This window comes from Lycorma delicatula, chromosome 5, assembly GCF_047948215.1.
Source record: "Lycorma delicatula isolate Av1 chromosome 5, ASM4794821v1, whole genome shotgun sequence".
Lineage (NCBI taxonomy): Eukaryota > Metazoa > Arthropoda > Insecta > Hemiptera > Fulgoridae > Lycorma > Lycorma delicatula.
This window is the reverse complement of record NC_134459.1, coordinates 65,280,330-65,299,947: the sequence shown is the minus strand read 5'-3', so window position 1 is coordinate 65,299,947 and position 19,618 is coordinate 65,280,330. Positions and strand designations below refer to the sequence as shown.

The following is a 19,618-nucleotide window of genomic DNA, read 5'->3' as shown; positions in this document are numbered from 1 at the left end:
TCTGGATGGACATCTGGAGGTCTTTTACGAGGCACACAAAAGAGGTATATCTATGTGCAGAGTGGGCAGTCAGAAATCTAAGTAAGCTGATGGCGAATGTCGCTGATCCGCGTACATCTAAGCAGCATTTATACACACATGTTGTTAATTCTATTCTCTCATATGGAATACCGGTCTGGCACAGGGCTATCAATATAAAACATAATTGCTGACTTCTGGAAATTATGCAACGTTGAATGGCTCTAAGGGTAGCAGCTGCATACAGTTCAAATTCAACCGAAGCCACTTTGGTAATTGCCGAAATTATACTGTTAAAACAACTTGCTGAACACTGTAAAAGAATTTATGATGGAGAAGACAAAAAGCAGTCTTTTGAGATCACGATGAATGATTGACAGACAAGGTGGGATGCCACTTACAAAGGTAGATGGACTCACAGACTAATCCCGCATATTGTGCCGTGGTTCAGGAGGGAGTTTGGGGAGCTGAGTTATTGGCTTTCCCAGTTTCTGACCGGCCATGAAGCTTTCAAGACGTATTTATATTACAGGAGAAGAGCAGATAATGAAGAGTGTCCTTGCTGTTCAGAAATTGACACCCCTGAGCATGAGTGTTCCTGTGACGAGAGACAGGAATGTGAAGCATCCATATGCCCACTTCAAGTTAATAACATAATCTCCAAAATGTTGGATAACGAAGAATGGTTCATCACAATAGCAAATTTCATGGCTAACATCATGCGACAGATAAGTAAATCGTAAGGAGATGAACAGTCATGAACTGACGTTAAAAAAGTCCTGAGATCAGGTGAAGAGCTGGACCAGAGAGCGAAGGGGGTAATAGACAGTCCTCTGCGGAGTCATTGTTTGTCTGCACCTGTGTGGATAGGTGATTGTGATGAAGCACAAGCACTCTTAACTCCCTGAACTCAAAGGCGCCCCTGGGGTCGCATAGTGCTTAATTGCTGATCCGACCTCGGGTGAGGAGAAACGGTGAACTAGGAGTTTTAGTTGGTAGGATGTGGGCACATATAAGGTCTTAATAACATCTAGCCAAACCTGTACGAATCTGACACTCCTCCACTTATGCAGGGGGGAGTACGTAACTGGTATTTCTCCGCATCATCAATAAAAAAAAAAAAAACTCCGACCAAATAATACAATTTTTCACCTTTTTAAGAGCACAAAGTGCACATAAACAAAAATAGTTTTTCTTTTTATTTCACATTTTCAACTAATTTAAATAGTATCTTCTGCCAGTATATGAGAAGTCCTTAAATCATAAAAAATGTTCGATTTATTTTTTTATTTGATTGGTCATTAAACTGATCACCTTGCAAAATCCACCCTCCTCAGTTCTATAATCAAACACCGCAATCTAATTATTTTGAACTACAGTTCATCGTTGTTTTCATTCAAACAAGCGTGAAGTAATGAGTATTCAATATTCTATAAATTAAATTAAACAAGATCTTTTTAAAACTTAATTTTCAATGTTCAGTAAATCAGTTTCTTCATTTTTCCAAATAGAATACATCAGATTCTATTAATAACTTATTATTGAATAATAAGTTATTATTATTCAATAATAATTTATGCTATTCCGCTCTAGATGAAAAATAAAATCTAATAACTCAACTTTGAAGGTGCTTTTTCACAAAAGATGTCAATCTGCCTGTAGACATCGACCTACATGATCATTTTCTACATCCGAACCAACAGAATACAAATTCTTATCAGCACTATAAGTAACAACTCACAAACATCATCTACCTTAGCAGACCTATATTAATGAGGACTGCTTTTAGAATAATTATACCATCAACAAATTCTGGCAAACAAAGAGATTTTAATTTGGCAGGCCTATTAATATAAAGATGGAGACATCTTGATGGAAACAAAGATGATAATTTGTCTTCCCATTTATTTTTGTAATATTCTATATACAGTGCTACAGAATAGGGGGTCAGTTATAGACAGTAAGTCCCTATATTTGTTTGATATAAATGCACAGTCAAACTATTATAATTATTAATAAAAATTTCTTTCAAATTATGCATGAGAAATACTTGAATTTTTGGGAGCTTATTCCTTTTATGCTCAATATAATCAACTTCAGATATTTCAAACATGTGAAAAATTTGTCAAATGTTGAAATATGATTAACTGGCTTCATAGCAAACTAACATAATATTTTCAAATTTTATTAAACAGATCTATGAGGATTTTATATCATTCATAATCTTTATCAAACTTGAAGGGCAGCAATATCATAGTTTCTTTCACCGTGAAAAAAGGAATGAAAAATCGATAAATCTTCTTATTCCTGCTTTTTTGTAGCATGTAAATATTTATTACAACTAATGAATCTATCTATAAAAGCCGAACAATTTTTTTCAGATTCCATGTTATCTTCCAACAGATTTTTTAAACCACAATAACATATGCCGATGGGCACCTCTTTTTTTAAATTCATCTCTTTTATAATAATCTTTCACAGAGTGCTCTTCAAATATACAAAGATTTTCTACTTTAAACAAATTAAATTATCCACCAAATCTATGGTCACAATATTGAAAACAATAACCAGATCATAACACAACTAAATCAATTTCTCTTCCTTTGGCTTTTGCACAGTCTCCTATTCAGAAATATTAATATTTTTCTGTAATTTAACCAAAATTACCAACAAATTGGGTCACAAATTCAGCGGCAGAAAACATTAAAAACAAAATCTAAGACCCTAATTGTCTAATCATCGCCACGAAATCCATTGTTTTATCAAACCAAAATACTGAAGAACTTCTATCAGAAACAAAAAAATGAAAACAAGAATCCACCACATCTATTAGCAAATTTATAAAGTTGTTAATCATAACATTTTTGGCATTCAAATTACAATTTTGTTTTTCTTAAACAGAAATACTGTTAACCATTTGACCAATTACTACTTTAGACACCACGTAAAATATTTCTGTAGTATCTTTGGCAAAATGACAGTCAAAACATATCAAACAATATTTACACCATCCTGAACTTCCAAGAAGCCATATTTTGAAGAAGGAAATCTTTCCAAGAAGGAAATATTTTGTCTCAGCAAACATTTCCAACAGTTTATTTATCCAACTTACTATCACCTTCATACAGCTTCTTCCAATCATGACCACCTACTATAGCTTACAACTCCCAACTATCAAATTAACTGATTCGCGGAAGCATGATCCCCACGCATTCCTCAGACACCAAAGGTTTTACATAAAAATTCTTCCCATATCTAACTTCAATTAGACAATGCACTCGAATGATTACTTGACTGGGTCTTAAAAATACTATTTAACACTAAAAATACTATTCTCAAACCAACAAAATAAGTGTTAATTTCAGCAATGACAATTTTGTCCTACAATTCAATTTACTCAAAATTCACAAATTTAATAAGCTTCTAATGAAAACATACCCTATCTCTCTCTCTCTCTCTCTGCTCTGGTCCACTTTCGCAGTGTGGATACACTACACCCACACACACCCTGATTACTGAATTAATCAAACCAAACCAATATATCTCAAAAAGCACTACATCCAGAAAGAAACTTCATAACATGCTGATCAGGGGAAATCCACCTAACAACCTGTATACTTCTCACATCAGAAAAATACCATGCATGTAACAGCCATCTGACAATTCAGTTCACCTGACCTACCATAAATGGAACCTTTGATCATCTGTTTCTTTTATGCAGCCAGAGGTAAGAACCCACCGGGTTGGTCTAGTGTTGAACGCGTCTTCAAAAATCTTGGAAGTCGAGAGTTCCAGCGTTCAAGTCCTAGTAAATTCAGTTATATTTACTTAGATTTGAAAACTAGATAGTGGATACCGGTGTTCTTTGGTGGTTGGGTTTCAATTAACCACACATCTCAGGAATGGTCGAACTGAGACTGTACAAGACTACACTTCATTTACACTCATACATATCATCCTCATTCATTATTATTATCCTCATTAAGTATTATCTGAACGGTAATTACCAGAGGCTAAATAGGAAAAATAAAGAAGAGGTAAGTTGGCCTACCTTCTTGGCATCATAACGTAATTGGTGCTCAGTTTCAAGGATATCAATGGGCTTATTGCCAGAAATAATAAGTATCGCCTCTTGAGAGACACTTCTATAGGCACCACTCACAGATAACAGTAGGAGACGCTGGGCTCTCAACAAAATATTCCTATAATATTTGTACCATACAGCTTCACATACACCCTTATATAGGCATGTATAGTTCTGAAATTAAGCCCCCAGTTGGGGTGAACTGCTTGTGAAAGATACTTCTGCAGCAGGGCATACATAATTCAATGACCTGCCATTGTTACACAAGGTTGTTATGTAACAGCTAGATGCCTTGAGCAATATCAACATTGTTTCCTCTGAGAAAAATACAATCTTATGTTCCAAACTCCACAACTGAAGTATCTTGCAAGCCTGGATTGCCCTAAATTCAATCGCATTCTTCAAACCTCCTTTAACAATCAAAAGGCCATCATCCATACAAGCAGTGATGCAGCATCCACTGGGTAACCTCAACTGCATCAAAGAATCCAACTGAATAACCCAGAGTAGAGATCCTAAAACTCTACCTTGTGGATACCTTTAGATATAGTTTTTCCTACTTCTGAGATGCTGTTTTGAAGAACCACATCTTGATTGCTCAAATAACTATAACACATTCAGCTCATTCTGTGTTTAACCACGTTTCTGAAACTGAAACAGGGAAGAAGGCCACTACAAATTATTAAAAGCTCCTGATATACCCAAAAAGATACCTAAGACATACTCAGACTCAACAGAAGAAACGGTATACATAACCTTAATAGCATCTTCCAAGCCCCTGCGCCTCAGCGTAAACCATACAAATCATCCATCAACAATTTTCTAGAATTCAATGTATCACTAATATGAAGAAAAAAAACCTTCTCAAAAACCTTTCCAATAACTGGCAGGAATGTTAAAAGATCTATAAGAGAAGGTCATAATGGGGTTCTTATTACCAAAACAATTTAAGAACACCTTACCGACAAACAAGGAAATAGCCAACAAAGAGCATCCTATTAAAATTCTAGTCAACGTATAAACACAAATTCTGACAAAGTAGACAAGAAGCTCCACCATAATTAATCAAAACCAGGCATTTCATTCCTACCAGAAATGCAAATTATCTGATGTACCTCTGCCACTGTAATCACGTTAGAAAAAAGGAATCTTTTTTTATCCAAGATACTTTTCAATTTTTTTCTTTTTTTACAACTAAGACACATTTTACATAAATATCTAACATTTTTGTCATCTTTCAAAACACAAAATTCATTAATAAATTCTACAGAAATATGTTTTCTCACATCTTCGACAGTATAATAAGCTACTGACTTTGCATACCACAAACAAGCACAACATATGCACACACAATCAGTTGCTTCTTTAATTAACTTAATAATTAGTTCATTCTTCAACTAAGTTATAATATTTAAAAAATATTTTACTCATTTATTCTCTATGGACAAATCCTTATTTCTCAAATAAAATGACAATTCTTATTACAATTTTCAACTGTTTATTTTCCAATAATTTACACTTATATAAGCGACTTCTCAACCCTTTCTGCTTCAAATTTTTCAATCTGTTTATTTCATTGGATCAAACTTGCAATAAATGATTATGTTTTTTCTGCATCTTGGAGAAACTTCTTTTGACACTTGCTTAAGCAACTGAAATTAAGACTTCAATTTTCTGCAATCAAGAGACGCCACTTTTGAGCCATACCTGACTGTTCACAATGAATAGTTTGATTTTTTAAGTTTGACAAATGTTGCTTTTGGCACAATCTGAAGCATTTACCTTGAATGGCACTACTCTCCAGATTTGATAAATGTCGCTTTTGGGTCAAATCAAGTAATTGCAATGAAGACCTTGATTCTCTGGATTTATCAAATGCAGCTTTTGACATTTACATTCCTGATGAACAACTCTCTACTGTTCAGATTGGACATACACTGCTTTTGCCACAAACTTGTACTTTCATGATTTTTTTGGCACAACTTGAGTTCTCATAATGAGCAGCTCTTTTAGTGGAATCCATCAAACGCTTTGGTCGAAAAATTTTATTAGACAAACATATGTTTTCTAAAACATCACCATTCTAACATGACTTCTTTGTTTCCTGATAATGTAACAAAACAAAAAACCTACAATAAAATAAAATTGCTAATAATACAATATAATAATTTAAACAGTAACCTCATGGTTAAGTACTTCAAGTTGAAGGGCAAGAAAAAATTAAATAACAAAATTAACAAAAATTAAAAAATATACATACCTTTCTCTTATCCTGCATGTATAACCTTTTCTTTTCCTTCTTGCTCCGTTCATTCTTCCTTTTTTTTTTCTTTTTCGGAATAGTATTCTAAAATATAAAACCACAACATAGGAAAATGTAAGTAAACTATACAAGTTGAATAAAATCAAACATTATTTAAAAAGTGAAACAATTAATAATAGGAAATAAAATTCACCTCTTTTGTAGCTACCATTATCCAAATTAAATTAATGAAGAAAGAAAATAAAATGAAAATTCTAAAAACTTTCTAGTTAAACTGTTTAAACTTTTCTTTGAAAAGTTTGTAAAAATAATAAGCTCAAAATTATTCACCATACTTCTTTTAAAATGCATTAATAATTTAAGTGCTAGTATTTCCATCTACTAGTGCAAATTTGAATTGTCTAAAAAAATTTCCCTAGCACACCTGTGCTCAATTAAGAAATACACAAAACACAACTTAAATGAAAAAACTAAAAACAGATGATTTTTTTTAATATCAAAATATACTGTCTTTTATAACAAAATTAAATTATTATAACCATCAATTAAATAATTAAAAAATAATTATTAGTATTGCCATCTAGTGGTGCACATTTGAATCGTGAAACTGTTTCCACACATTCGAAACTATTTCCCCAGTGCACCTGCACACTCATAATAGAAATATGCAAAATATAATTTATACAAGAAAACCTGAAGAGATATAATTTTTTTTAATATTAAAATATATTTTCTGCTTATAATAAAAAATTATTATAATCATAATTTGATGAAATTATTTTAAAAAAATAATTATAATTATTATTATTAATTATTAAAAAATTATTATTATTTATTTTATATATAAAATAAATACATTGTTTAAAATTGTTTTAGTAAATTAACAATCGTGTGCTACTAACTATTGGTAAATACTTAAAACATTTATAAAAAGAAACTTCAACATTCCAAATTGCTGCATAATAACAAACCACACTTTTAACTTGTCCCCACTCAAATTTTTTCAACCTTAAACTGAGCATAACTCAAGAATGACTCAACAAATCTTCATCAAATATTCACATATACAACTTCAAATACACCACACTACAGCATATTTATATTTCAATAAAACTGATCTGATGGTTTTGAAGATTTTCATGCCACAAAATCACATATATTTTTATTTTAATTCAAATACTTCATTAACATACTGACCACTGCGCTAATAAAACTTAATATTAAATGAAACAAACCATCAAAATCCATCAGATAGATAAAATTTTAAACTTACCATATTAATTCCAAGAATCAATTTTCACAGAATCCTGCATCTTCAGCAGAATAATTTAATAATAAGATACAATTATAGAATTAATAAGAGAATAATTTTATAATAGAATAAAGATTATTGAATTTAATAACGGAAGATGGGGATCCCACAAAAATCAATTTTGTAATTAATATGCTGTTTAACTTTCTCTATTTACTGTGTCTGGTGTGTGTGGTGGGTTTTGATATTATAATCGCCCCAGGTGATTTTCTTGTAACCCACGGAGTTGGTCAAGGGGTGAAATCACAAATCAGCTGATTTTGAAGATTAGAGTTGTAAGGTTCAAATCCTAGTAAAGGCTAGTAAATACTTAGATTATTTTTTTTTTTTTTTGTATTTTGCATAGTTTATGAGAAAATAACCTTCTCTTTTTCTGTTTACTCCAGAACCCCACTGTAAGGTATTACTTCAGAGGATGAATGAGGATAATATGTATGAATCTAAATCAAGTTTAGTCTTGTACAGTCTCAGGTCAGCCATTCCTGAGATGTGAAACCCAACCACCAAAGAACACCGTTATCCATCAAATCCATATAAAAGTAACTGCCTTTACTAGGATTTGAATTTTGGAACTCTAGACTTTAAAATCAGCTAATTTGTGATGAGTTCATCGCTAGACCAATCCAATCCATTTGGGTTTTGCTTGTAACAATCATGATTATGTTATAATCCAAAATATTATTTTGTTTGGTTTTCTTCTTTTTTTTGTCTTTATAATTTCATCCTACAGTTTATGACAGGCAGGCATAATGAAAATTATAATTTTTTTTAAAAATCTGTCTATTTGGTAATCTTTCATTTACTACGTAACCCCTATTCCCAAATGTTCATAAAGATATTTACTTCAATAATATTGTTATATTCAAATAAAATAATAATCACCAAATATCAAATTCTTCTCTTTTCCAGATTCTTATAAACTCAATACAACAAAAAATTATCTGCGTTAATGTAAAAAGATTTTCACATTGTAATATTGAAATATTTAAAAAAAAAAATAAAAGTACTGCTATATGCTTGCACCTTTTTTACAAAATTTTTTTAAAATTGTTGTTGAAATTATGTTTTTTCCCCACATTTGCTAAATATGGAACCTAATACCATCCAAACACAAGACTAGCACTTTTCAACTCTGATGTTGCAAGTTTACAATAAAGCACGGCAACTGTTAGCTCATGTAGTCATCTTGCCCGTAACAGTTTTACAGCAAACTCTTACACAGCAATTAACAAAATATCATCTTAACTTCACAAAGAAACAGAAAATAGTATAACAAAATACACAATTTCACTTATATTTTGTAATCAGATCATCCAAAAGCAAACGTGCCACATGAAGAAAAGTACTCTATAAAACAAACCTAAAACCTATGCTACACACTCAACTCTTACATTTAACATATTATACATCTCATATTCTACACATTTAACAAAATATATAAAAATGTTAAGTTTGCTTCAAAAACTCAAAATGTTCTGCACCGATTGAGCTCAAATTTTAGCACGATATATAACCCGCATCAAAGATTGTTTTTATCTATTTTTTGCATCAGTCACATACCTGTGACCGCAAGAAAACAGTTTTTTCAGTCAGCTAGCCTAAACAATTCTTCAAATAACAGAACTTTATTTACGCTGGCACATTAATTTTTGTGCACAGTACAATGACATTATTAACATAATATACAAATAGACAATACCAGATCGCTATCTTATCTGTAAGTTGTACAGCCCAACATAGGTAATAGTTTTACAAAATTATTTATTTATGACATTATTTAATCGTTTAATAAGATGATTTAAACGATTCTAATAAATCCACAAGAAAAAGCAAAACAAACACGGGGAGCAGGTGCAACATAAAAGACCCAAAAAAAAAATATGGAGCCTCAAACCTGAGACTTCTCGATTATGAGACTGGAACACTTGTCACTCAGCCACTGTGGATATAACTGCATACAAATAAGCCACTTGAAAATCTTTAAATGGAGTTTGAAACTGCTAATCTGAATTTAAAGTAGTGGTATCAATAAACTCCACCTGTCCTTTCGAGTAAAAGAAGCTCTATTTAGTACAATCCAGAGTCCAAAATCCAATTAGTTAATTCAGAATATGACAGAATATAGACCGGCATCTTTGATTTACTGATTATGATAATAAGGTAACACACAAGTTGTTACTGAAACTACTATGACAGGAAAGTTTCAATAATATTACCGACACAAGTTTTTAATGATATTATATACAACTAGCTGTATCCTGCCAAGCTTCGCTGTGGCACATGGTAGTTGCATGGATGAGAAATGAGAAACAAAACAAAGCATATGTTTCATAGATGTTTAATTTTGCAATACTTGTGGATATACAATATTTTTTGTTTTTCCACTGTCTGCGTAGATATAAAGGCTAACTGGTTTGCCGACTCGGGAACACGCAATATACAGTTGTCCATGTGAGAAGCAATCCGCATCTAAATCTAAACCACACAATTCTAAAGATTGACCTTGAGCTTTATTGATTGTGATTGCAAATGCCTATCGAATTGGGAATTGCAATCTTTTAAATTGAAATGGTGTATCGGTCGGGATCATGGGTATTCGAGGAATGAGGACATCTTCACCTTTGAAAGGCGTTCATTCCGTTGAGAACGAACTAAATCTTTTGCTGCAGAACGCGACTGACGTGCTCGCAATCGTGCATCCTCAAGCCTGGCTGCTCGTCTTTCTGCTGATTCCACGTTACGTAAATGGATGGTGCTTAGTCTGTTCCTCTCTCGTACGGATGCCCGCTCTTCCTCAGTCATATTCGAAAGCCGTCTTCTTGATCCTTCTGTGCGGCGAGTGCGACGGCCCAAATTCGATTTTCTGCGAGGCATTATTTCGGGTTTCACTGGAATAGAAGGAAGGGATAAGATTATAACCTCTTATGGTTCTCACAGCTCTAGGTTGAAAACCATGACAGAAAGGACAAAAAGTTTAATAACGAAAAATTTTCATTTTGAAAAGGCCAAAAAAATTTATTAAAACTTTTTTCACCTATCTCTCATGGTTCTCATAGCTACAGCTCGACAACAATGAGACACAGGACAGACAGTATTGAAAAGTGGCTAAAAATTAATATTAACTAAATACATGAATTTAAATAAATAAGTAAAATATTAGTTAAATTAAATAGTTAAATAAGTAAAATATTAGTTAAATGAAATAGTTAAATAATAATTATAAAAAATTAATATTTTTTCTGACCATCTCTCATATAAAACATAAGCTCTACTTACGATTTGGTGAAAGGCGCAGCTCAATCACGACACGATCACACAAAAGTACCTCGATTAAAGTGAATATTTAATTCAGTGGATATGATTGTTAATAAACAATGTAATTGGGAACAGGTATTGTTTCACATGTGACTGCGGTTGTCGTTAGCTAGTATGGCGAGTGTTCCCCTCGCTTCCGGCAGATGGCGCGGTCACGGTACACAGCTGACCGTTAAAAAAACTTGTTTTCTTGCGATCGCGTGTATGTGACTGATGCGAAAAATAAATAAAAACAATCTTTGATGCGGGTTATACATCGTGCTAAAATTTGAGCTCAATCGGTGCAGAGCATTTTGAGTTTTTGAAGCGTACACAAACGAACTTAACATTTTTATATATAAAATAAAGAAGTTTAATAGATAGCCTGTATAAAATGTAATAAAATGTCACCTCTTGTTCTACATCTTGTTCTACATCTTTTTCTTGATAATTTTTAACATCCATGGTTAAAAATCACAATGAGTCAATTCGCATTGTTAAATTTATCAGCATTTAATATTTCAAAATGCTTTTAAGTAAATTTATATACTCCTGTAAAAAAATTACAGTCATAAATTATTTAGTTTCTTATCAATTATTTAGTCATTATCAGGTTTAGAAATTTAAAAAAAATACAATTATTTGAACTAATTGATTTACATTTCGCATTAAAAAAATAAACACCCATAAAACAAATTATCAGTAAACAACAATAATTTTTATAATCTGAATAAAGATTAAAGGAAATGCTGTTTGTAGGTGGTGAATGTTGCATATACACAGTTCCTCGATCAACACACTTTTATATGATAATTCAAAACGGTTTGAAATACGATTAGACCTTTCAAGAAAAAAATAATTCTTAACCTTTAACTGCAATATTATTACATAATGTCAAAATTAATTATTATTTTAAAGTTATGAAACAAGAGATCATAAAATAGCTGATTGAAAATAATACTATGATTAAACAAACCAAAATCAGGTTTGAATATGCAACTTTATACATATAAAATTAAGGTAGTAAAATCAATAATTTTTTTGTTATTGTATTTGTCCATATTTTCCTATGTTAAACACAAAAGTATAACACAGCTTTTCACCAACAGTACAGAATTCAATAATGCCTCTTACCTTATGCTTATTGTTTTTCCATTTTAAGTGTGCTTTCACAGGTTTCCCTCATTGTCAGTTAATAAAAACTTTTTAAAATCACACATTAAATTTAAAAACAATACAATTATCACATATTATAAAAATATAGTCAAAAAATTAAAATTAAATATTTCATGTGGCCAGCCACACTACAGTACTATACTATTTAACATTTTATTTTATAAAATGTTAATTTTATTTTAATTTTTTGATTACACATTTTTATAATATGTGACAATTTTAATGTTTTTATTACATTTAATGTGTTATTTTAAAAAGTTTTTATTAACTGACAATAAAGGAAACCCTTGAAAGCGCTCTTAAAATGGAAAAACAATAAGCATAAGGTAGGAGGCATTATTGAATTCTGTACTGTTGGTGAAAAACTGTGTTTCACTTTGTCTTTGAAATATAACGAATATTCAAAAATTAATTTCTTATTAACTATTGAAAATAACCCAGTTACATACAATGCATAAGCAGAACCCTCTATGAATTTATAATCTAATTAAACCCATGACATCCGTACAATCAATCCTTTATTTTTACTACTAGTAAAACAGCATTGAAACCTTGTCACTTTTAATTCTGCAGCTTAGGTGAATGAACATGGTTACTTTTTCAAAGTAGAAAGAGACAGGACACCCAAGACCTACTGACTGTTAAGTTATGTTTACAATTAAATATTTATTTATTTTATTTACGTAGTAATAAACAGGCTTACACCCTCTTACAGTAACTAGATGATAAGTGAATATTGCAGCGTGTGAACAATGCCTTGCTTGACCTGGATTTGAACCCGGGCCCTCCGGGTAAAAGGTCGAGATGCTACCATCTGCTACAGAGATTGACATAATTAGATATTATTACCATAGTTAGGCGATGGAAATGGAGAACAACAGTACCAGAAGTTTATTGTGAAATGCTGAAGTAGCTTTGGAAGTTAGTACAAAACAAATGGATACTCATAAAGGATGTTATATGTCGTATTCTGTTATTCTCCCTCCCCCCCTTCTCTGCCGAATGTCATTACCCCAAAATTTATATTACATTTATTGTTGGAAATATAAAACTTAAAAAAAATGTATAACTCAAGTTCATTTTCATCTGTTAAGTATAAGACAACCCTACCAAGAGATTGGTGCAATTGTTACTTTAGACTTTGACAAGCATGTTCATACTTGTCTGATTACATCATTGTACTGCAGGAAGTGTAATTTGGATAGCTTGATATTTATTTTTAAAATTACATTAGTACATCTAGTTCTTCGAGCTGCATTGTATTCTGTTGTCAACATTGTGGTGACAACAGAAGACATACCGTAATATAAAAGTACATTTCTCCAATGTGTTTCACACAATTCTGGAAGATATTGCTCCTTTTTGGTCAATACAATAAATACATTCAATATTTAAAATATGTGTCAGCATTATTATTGAATTTTAATTATTTCAATTGCAAAATTGTTTTTTTCAATATTAAAAAAAATTTTTAATTTTTTGCATATTCTTTTTTTTTAAACTAACAATCTAAAAATTTAAAAAATACTTTTCCTGAAATGCTAGTGCAATTTTCTGCCAGAAATATGCACAAAATAAGTGAAGGGAGCCTTCAAGTCAACCAACTTTTATACAGTTGGTTGATGTGCTAATACATTATCAGCAGTAAATTAATTACAGTCAGAATATTTAGAAATTGACCACCCCGGTCAATTTCTAGGTCAACCGTCATAAAGCATTTAGTAGTTGACAACCCCTTAAATCAGGCCAAAGAGAGGTTATATTTTAGAAACTTATGATGTAATATGATAATTAGATGTTAAGAGTATGAATTAAATGTAAACTTACCCAATAAAACTTTCACAGGTTGTAATTTTTCACTTCGATTAGTCTGGCAATTTTCTGCCAGAAATATGCACAAAATAAGTGAAGGGAGGGTAAAGAGAACAACCTGTTTTACTGCATAAAAATGTACACATCATTCTATAGCTCTGTGCAGAGTTCTATTCAGTCCTAAATTTGCATTACATTAGCAGAAATCTAAATTAAAAGTTTTCATAAGTAATTTACTTAAGTTACAATCACGTGTAACAATATTTAATAAGGAATGTAAATAAATCTCTTTAAATTATTGTTTTTGCATTAACAAGAAACATTATCATTAATGGTTCTGGAATTGTTTTCACAGGCATACAGAATAGGTTTAGACAAAATGATCAATAATAGGGAAAGATAAGAGGCAGTTACTAAAATTTAAGTAAGGAAAGGGTACCAGTAATTGACCAAGTACCAGCAGTTGACCATTTCTTACGAAAACAAAGAAAATAAGGTTTCAGTAGGTCACAGCTTGTTGCAAATTAAATTGGCAGACACGTTCTGCTATCTGGTGTCTAAGTTGTAAACTTCCTGATCACAATGTATTGTCGGTAACAGTGGTGATTTTTTGTTGTTGTATGGTTTCAGGATGTGCTATATTATGTTCGTTTTCTTGTCTGTTTTGCTAAGAACCGAAGACTAATCGAAGTGAAAAATTACAACCTGTGAAAGTTTTATTGGGTAAGTTTACATTTAATTCATACTCTTAACATCTAATTATCATATTACATCATAAGTTTCTAAAATATAACCTCTCTTTGGCCTGTTTTAAGGGGTGGTCAACTACTAAATACTTTATGACGGTTGACCTAGAAATTGACCGGGGTGGTCAATTTCTAAATATTCTGACTGTAATTAATTTACTGCTGATAATGTATGAGCAAGTCAACCAACTGTATGAAAGGGTTCTGCACTGACTTGTATTGACAAAATTTGCTTCATTTCAGTAGTTGGCCCCATGGTCAACTACTGATGCATGCTATGGTCAACTTTTGAAACTTTGTTTCAAAAGGTGACCATAGACATGATGCACACACTCATGTCTTTATTACATAAGATGGGCTTTGTTATAACTTAACTTATGCTGTTGTTTATTTTTCAGGTGTGAAGAGCAAACAAGAAAAGTGAGATGCCTGGAACCAAGGGATTCCTTTCTTAATTATCGGGAAGATGCAATGATGGCTACGGTCGAAGATGTTCGTCTGCACAAAACAGCTATTCGGATGGCTGCAAAGAAATTTGGAGTCCCAAGGACAACCCTCAAGTATAAAGTGGAAGATAAGTCACCGATTGACAGGAAAATGGGACCTGCTTCCATTCTAAGCCAAGAAGAAGAGGCTGAAATATGTAGATGGGTAAAGAAAATGGCTTTGGCTGGTTTTCCTGTGACAGTAGATGAGCTTAGCATTAGTGTGGAGAAGTTTGTCAGAGATGCAGGACGTCCAAACCCTTTTAATGATGGTAAACCAGGAAGAACTTGGATTAAGAGCTTTCTCCGCAGAAACCCGACCATTTCAAGAAGGATTTCTCAAAATCTGACCATTTCACGAGCGGGTATCGCAAGTGACAATATATTTACTTGGTTTTCGGAAGTACATTCTTACTTAAAAGAACATAATTATGACACAAGTTTAGATGACCCGTCTCGCATATTTAATTGCGATGAAAGTGCATTTTTCCTTAACCCAAAGGGTCCAAAAGTGCTTGCAAAAAAAGATGACAAAGCTTTTCAGTTATCATCCGAAACATGGTCTAGAAATCCACTGGATACACCTCTATTTAATCTTTGGAAGAAAGTCAAAACGGAGCTGCAAGAACTCACTTTGACGACTGAACAGTGTACACATGGGAACACACTACCAGGAACTAAATGTAGTGGCTTAGCTACACTTTCAAATATAAGTGAGACCTCAACCCCAAGAAACTGAATTTCTTGATGGTAAGAACATTTCTGCTGAAGTGGGTGACAACGCTTTAGAATTTCATCTTGGTGAAACCACTTTAATTGAGCTAACTGTCAATGAAGCCACTCCTCCAAAGTTTGAACTGCTTGACTGCCTCCCAACTGAACTAACTATGGGCAATAGACTTGTCCCAATGACAGATCAAGCTATTAGCTCTACGAAAGAAGTGTCAGCACCGCCTAAAATAAATTTCAGTAATGAGTCTGAAACACCATTGTCGCTTCTCATTAACAAAAATACTAAAATAATATTGTTATGCATCATCAGAGTAAAGGAAATGTACAAGAGTTTTCAGCTGCTAGCCCACCCCATGGAATATCGAGCCCATTTAAGTGATACTTTTTCTATCCTGCTACTGAAAAAACCAATAAGAAAAGGATCGTGAAAGAAAGAATGCTTTCAGTTGTCTCTGGGAAACTTTGTCAAGAATATTTTAAAAAGAAAATAAAGAAGAAGGAAGACATGGAACTTTTAAAAGTGGAAAGGGCTGCAAAAAGACAACAAAATAAGGAGGAAAAAGAAAGGCTGAAGAGAGGCAAGGTTCAACAACAAAAACCTAAAAGAGTGAAGAGAGTGATAAATTTTTCTTCGGAAAGCTCTGACTCCAGTGTTGAGATTTCCTCCGGAGAAAGTATCTTAGATGATTCTTCAGGGAACGAAAATTCAGATAACCGCACTTGGCAGCCATTAGTCAAGAGTATAAATGAGTACGTCATATTCAAGTATGAGGGTCAATATTACCCTGGTAAAATAATTAGTGTCGCAGACAATTCAGCAACTGAGTCATCTATGGCAAAATGTGGCTGCTTATGGAAGTGGCTGGAGAGACTGATATTCTTGATTACCAATGGAGAAAATTGGTTTCCCACATCAACGAGCAAATAAACGTCAGCAAGACTCGCAATGTTTACTCTGTTCTAGAGTTAGATTTTCTGTGGAATTACTAAATATTGTTTTGACTCATGTTTATTGAATTGCTCATTTTTGATTTCTTTTATTTGAAAACAAATTATTTCAATTATTAATTTATATTTACTGTATTTTATTACAATTTATTCAGTTTTTGTATTTTTAAATAAAGTAGACAGTTGCTAAAATTATTTCTAACTTTTACATTTCATTAGTACATTGTTATCCCTTCAATTCACAATTACAGATGTGGTCAACTACTGACGCAAAATATGGTCAACTACTAATTTTATCAATTTTTTGTGTGGTCAATTACTGAAACAAAAACTTCAGTTTGCAAAAAAATTTATTTAATTTCTACATAATAATAATTTTAAATAATATTATATGTTCCTTATTTAACAGTGTAAGTAAATATCTTTCAGCCCCCACCACAATATTTTAAATAAGAGGTGACCATATTATTATTGTTCAACATTCCCCTTAAATGGTCAATTACCAGTACTTTTACCTTACAGAGGTTTTACAGTAAAACAAAAAGATTCACTGCTTACAGAGTTACCCTTCTCCAAATGATTTTTCTTTAATCTTTTTTCAATATTGAAAAAATTTATTTGTTAAAAGAATTACAAAGTATAAAAAGGCATGGCAATGCAACATAGATTATCTGCAATTGGCCATTCTCAATCTATACATAAATCATTTTACTACTATTAGTCATGACTGCAAAAAGTGGCATAAAAAACCATAATAAATCACAGCAATATCGTCGTCTTTAATCATACGGAAAATGTAAAATTAAACACTAAGGGAAGTAATTATATAAATTGGTGATTAAGAAAATGAATTATTACACATGTGACAAATTATGATAATGAACATTATTAAACGTGAAAGATAAACATGAACAGGATTAATGTAAATCGTTTATCGTTAACGCAAATCCTTCAAGATTATTAATATGTTTATGCGGAACAAAAATGAATCTCTCATTTGTAACTATAAAAATGTTTTAAAAATAAATGATCTATTCATATACTCCATGTATACTTCTTAAAAAACAATTTTAAAATAATTATAATAGGATTTCTTACCGCTAAATGAGTGCAGAGAATCCATTTCAACAAAAATAAAGAAGTTAACTCCAATAGCAATTTGTGCTAATTATGGTCAAATATCTCTATACCAGTAGAGAACAAATCAACTACGAAACATAACCTATATTAAACATAAGCTGTAGAAAATAACCTACGAAAACATTTAAAAACGGTTTTTGTTAATATTCACATGTGACCAGAATCTAAGGAAAAATTAAATTATTCTGTTTACATAAATAAATAAATAAAATTACTGCTGTGGTAACTCTACATTTATGATATCTCAGAATCTGTCAACAGAAGGAGCAAAATTTCTTAGGGAAAACAATCACGATTAGTTCTTATTCCAATAAATACGTCACGGCCCGCGAGGGATTGAAGTTAACTGAATTTTTTCTTATAGGAAAGCTCTATTACAAAAATGTTTTAAAAATGTAATTAGACGTTACTAAAAGTACATTTTTACTTTAATTTTTAAAAACGTAGTAATCGTTTAATTACCTTAATTTGTTTATAAAACGCCTGCACGGAGTATCTTTATATCTTTCTTTTTACCTTTAGCCTCCGGAACCACCCTATGGTATTACTTCAGAGGATCATCTGTATGAAAGTAAATGAACTGTATGTAGTCTTGTACAGTCTCAGGACGACCATTCCTGAAATGTGTGGTTAATTAAACCCAACCACCAAATAACACTAGTATTGAAATCCGGATAAAAGTATAACTACTTATCATCTACAAAGTTCTGAGTCCGAATTCTGGTCAATTGTGGTATATTTTAAGCCGATACTGTTTAGTTTTGTATAAGAACCTTATTTTATTAAAGAAATTAACTTACTGTTATTGTTCAACAGGCCATAGTGTCCCAGAAAAATATTAGAAATAGTTTATGAAGCGATAAACAGCTGTTTCTAAAATGATTATACAGGTTTTTTTTCATTTTACTTCCATGTACGAACTAATATATTTTGATCGCGTAAAATTTCGGTTTTCAGATTTCAATTGAAATATCCATACTGACTATCCCTGAATTCATTTTGACTAAGTTCGTACGTATCTCGCATAACTAAAAAAACGATTAGCCGTAGGATGTTGAAATTTTGGATTTAGGACATCTAATTGTGCACATCCCCCCCTCCACCCATTTTGATTGCAATCGACTTATACAAAAAAAGTCCAAAATCCAAATTTTTAGATTTTTTATTTTCTTAACGGAAGTAAAAAATAATAAAATATCAGAAGGTATAATTGAAAGTAAAGCTATCATTGATAGCTTTTTCAATGATATAGCATAAGTGGTCTTATTTTCATTAGTTCCAGAGTTATAGCAGAATAAAATTTTTATCACATCAGTTCGAATCCAACTTTAACTCCTTCTTTTTTTAACTTTTTTTTTTAATTTAAATATATTGATTTATTAACAATTATTAACCTCTGATAGTAAAGAAATTTTTACAATAAATAATAATTCAGTAACAATTAAAAAATATCAGAAGTTATTATGGAAATAAAATTTTTATGCACTTTTCATTTTAAAAAAATGTGTAATGTAATTTAGTAGGTGTATAGGGAAGTCATGTATGTCCACATCAGATTTTTTTTAATACTGATTCAGGTGATTCAGAAGATTGATTTAAAAACTATAA

General features: G+C 31.7%; 1 protein-coding gene across 11 annotated transcripts in view; it reads right to left on the bottom strand.

The window, feature by feature from the left end:
• The window catches only part of LOC142325044 (uncharacterized), a 65,676-nt gene extending 46,679 nt beyond the window's left edge, over nucleotides 1-18,997 (bottom strand). For 6 of the 11 annotated variants that reach the window (XR_012756472.1, XM_075366318.1, XM_075366316.1 and 3 more), the window contains exons 1-3: nucleotides 17,969-18,297; nucleotides 10,297-10,565; nucleotides 6,363-6,449 (exon numbers count right to left, since the gene is read on the bottom strand). Coding sequence is in view for 10 of the 11 variants with exons in the window: in XM_075366318.1 (XP_075222433.1) it covers nucleotides 6,363-6,449; nucleotides 10,297-10,565; nucleotides 17,969-17,993 (381 nt within the window). In the remaining variant the exon portion in view is untranslated. Of the gene's footprint in view, nucleotides 1-6,362; nucleotides 6,450-10,296; nucleotides 10,566-11,382; nucleotides 11,524-17,968; nucleotides 18,298-18,472; nucleotides 18,645-18,810 lie in introns of those variants that run through there. The other 5 variants (XM_075366323.1, XM_075366317.1, XM_075366322.1 and 2 more) reach the window with 5 other exon arrangements.
• Between the last annotated feature and the right edge of the window lie 621 nt (nucleotides 18,998-19,618).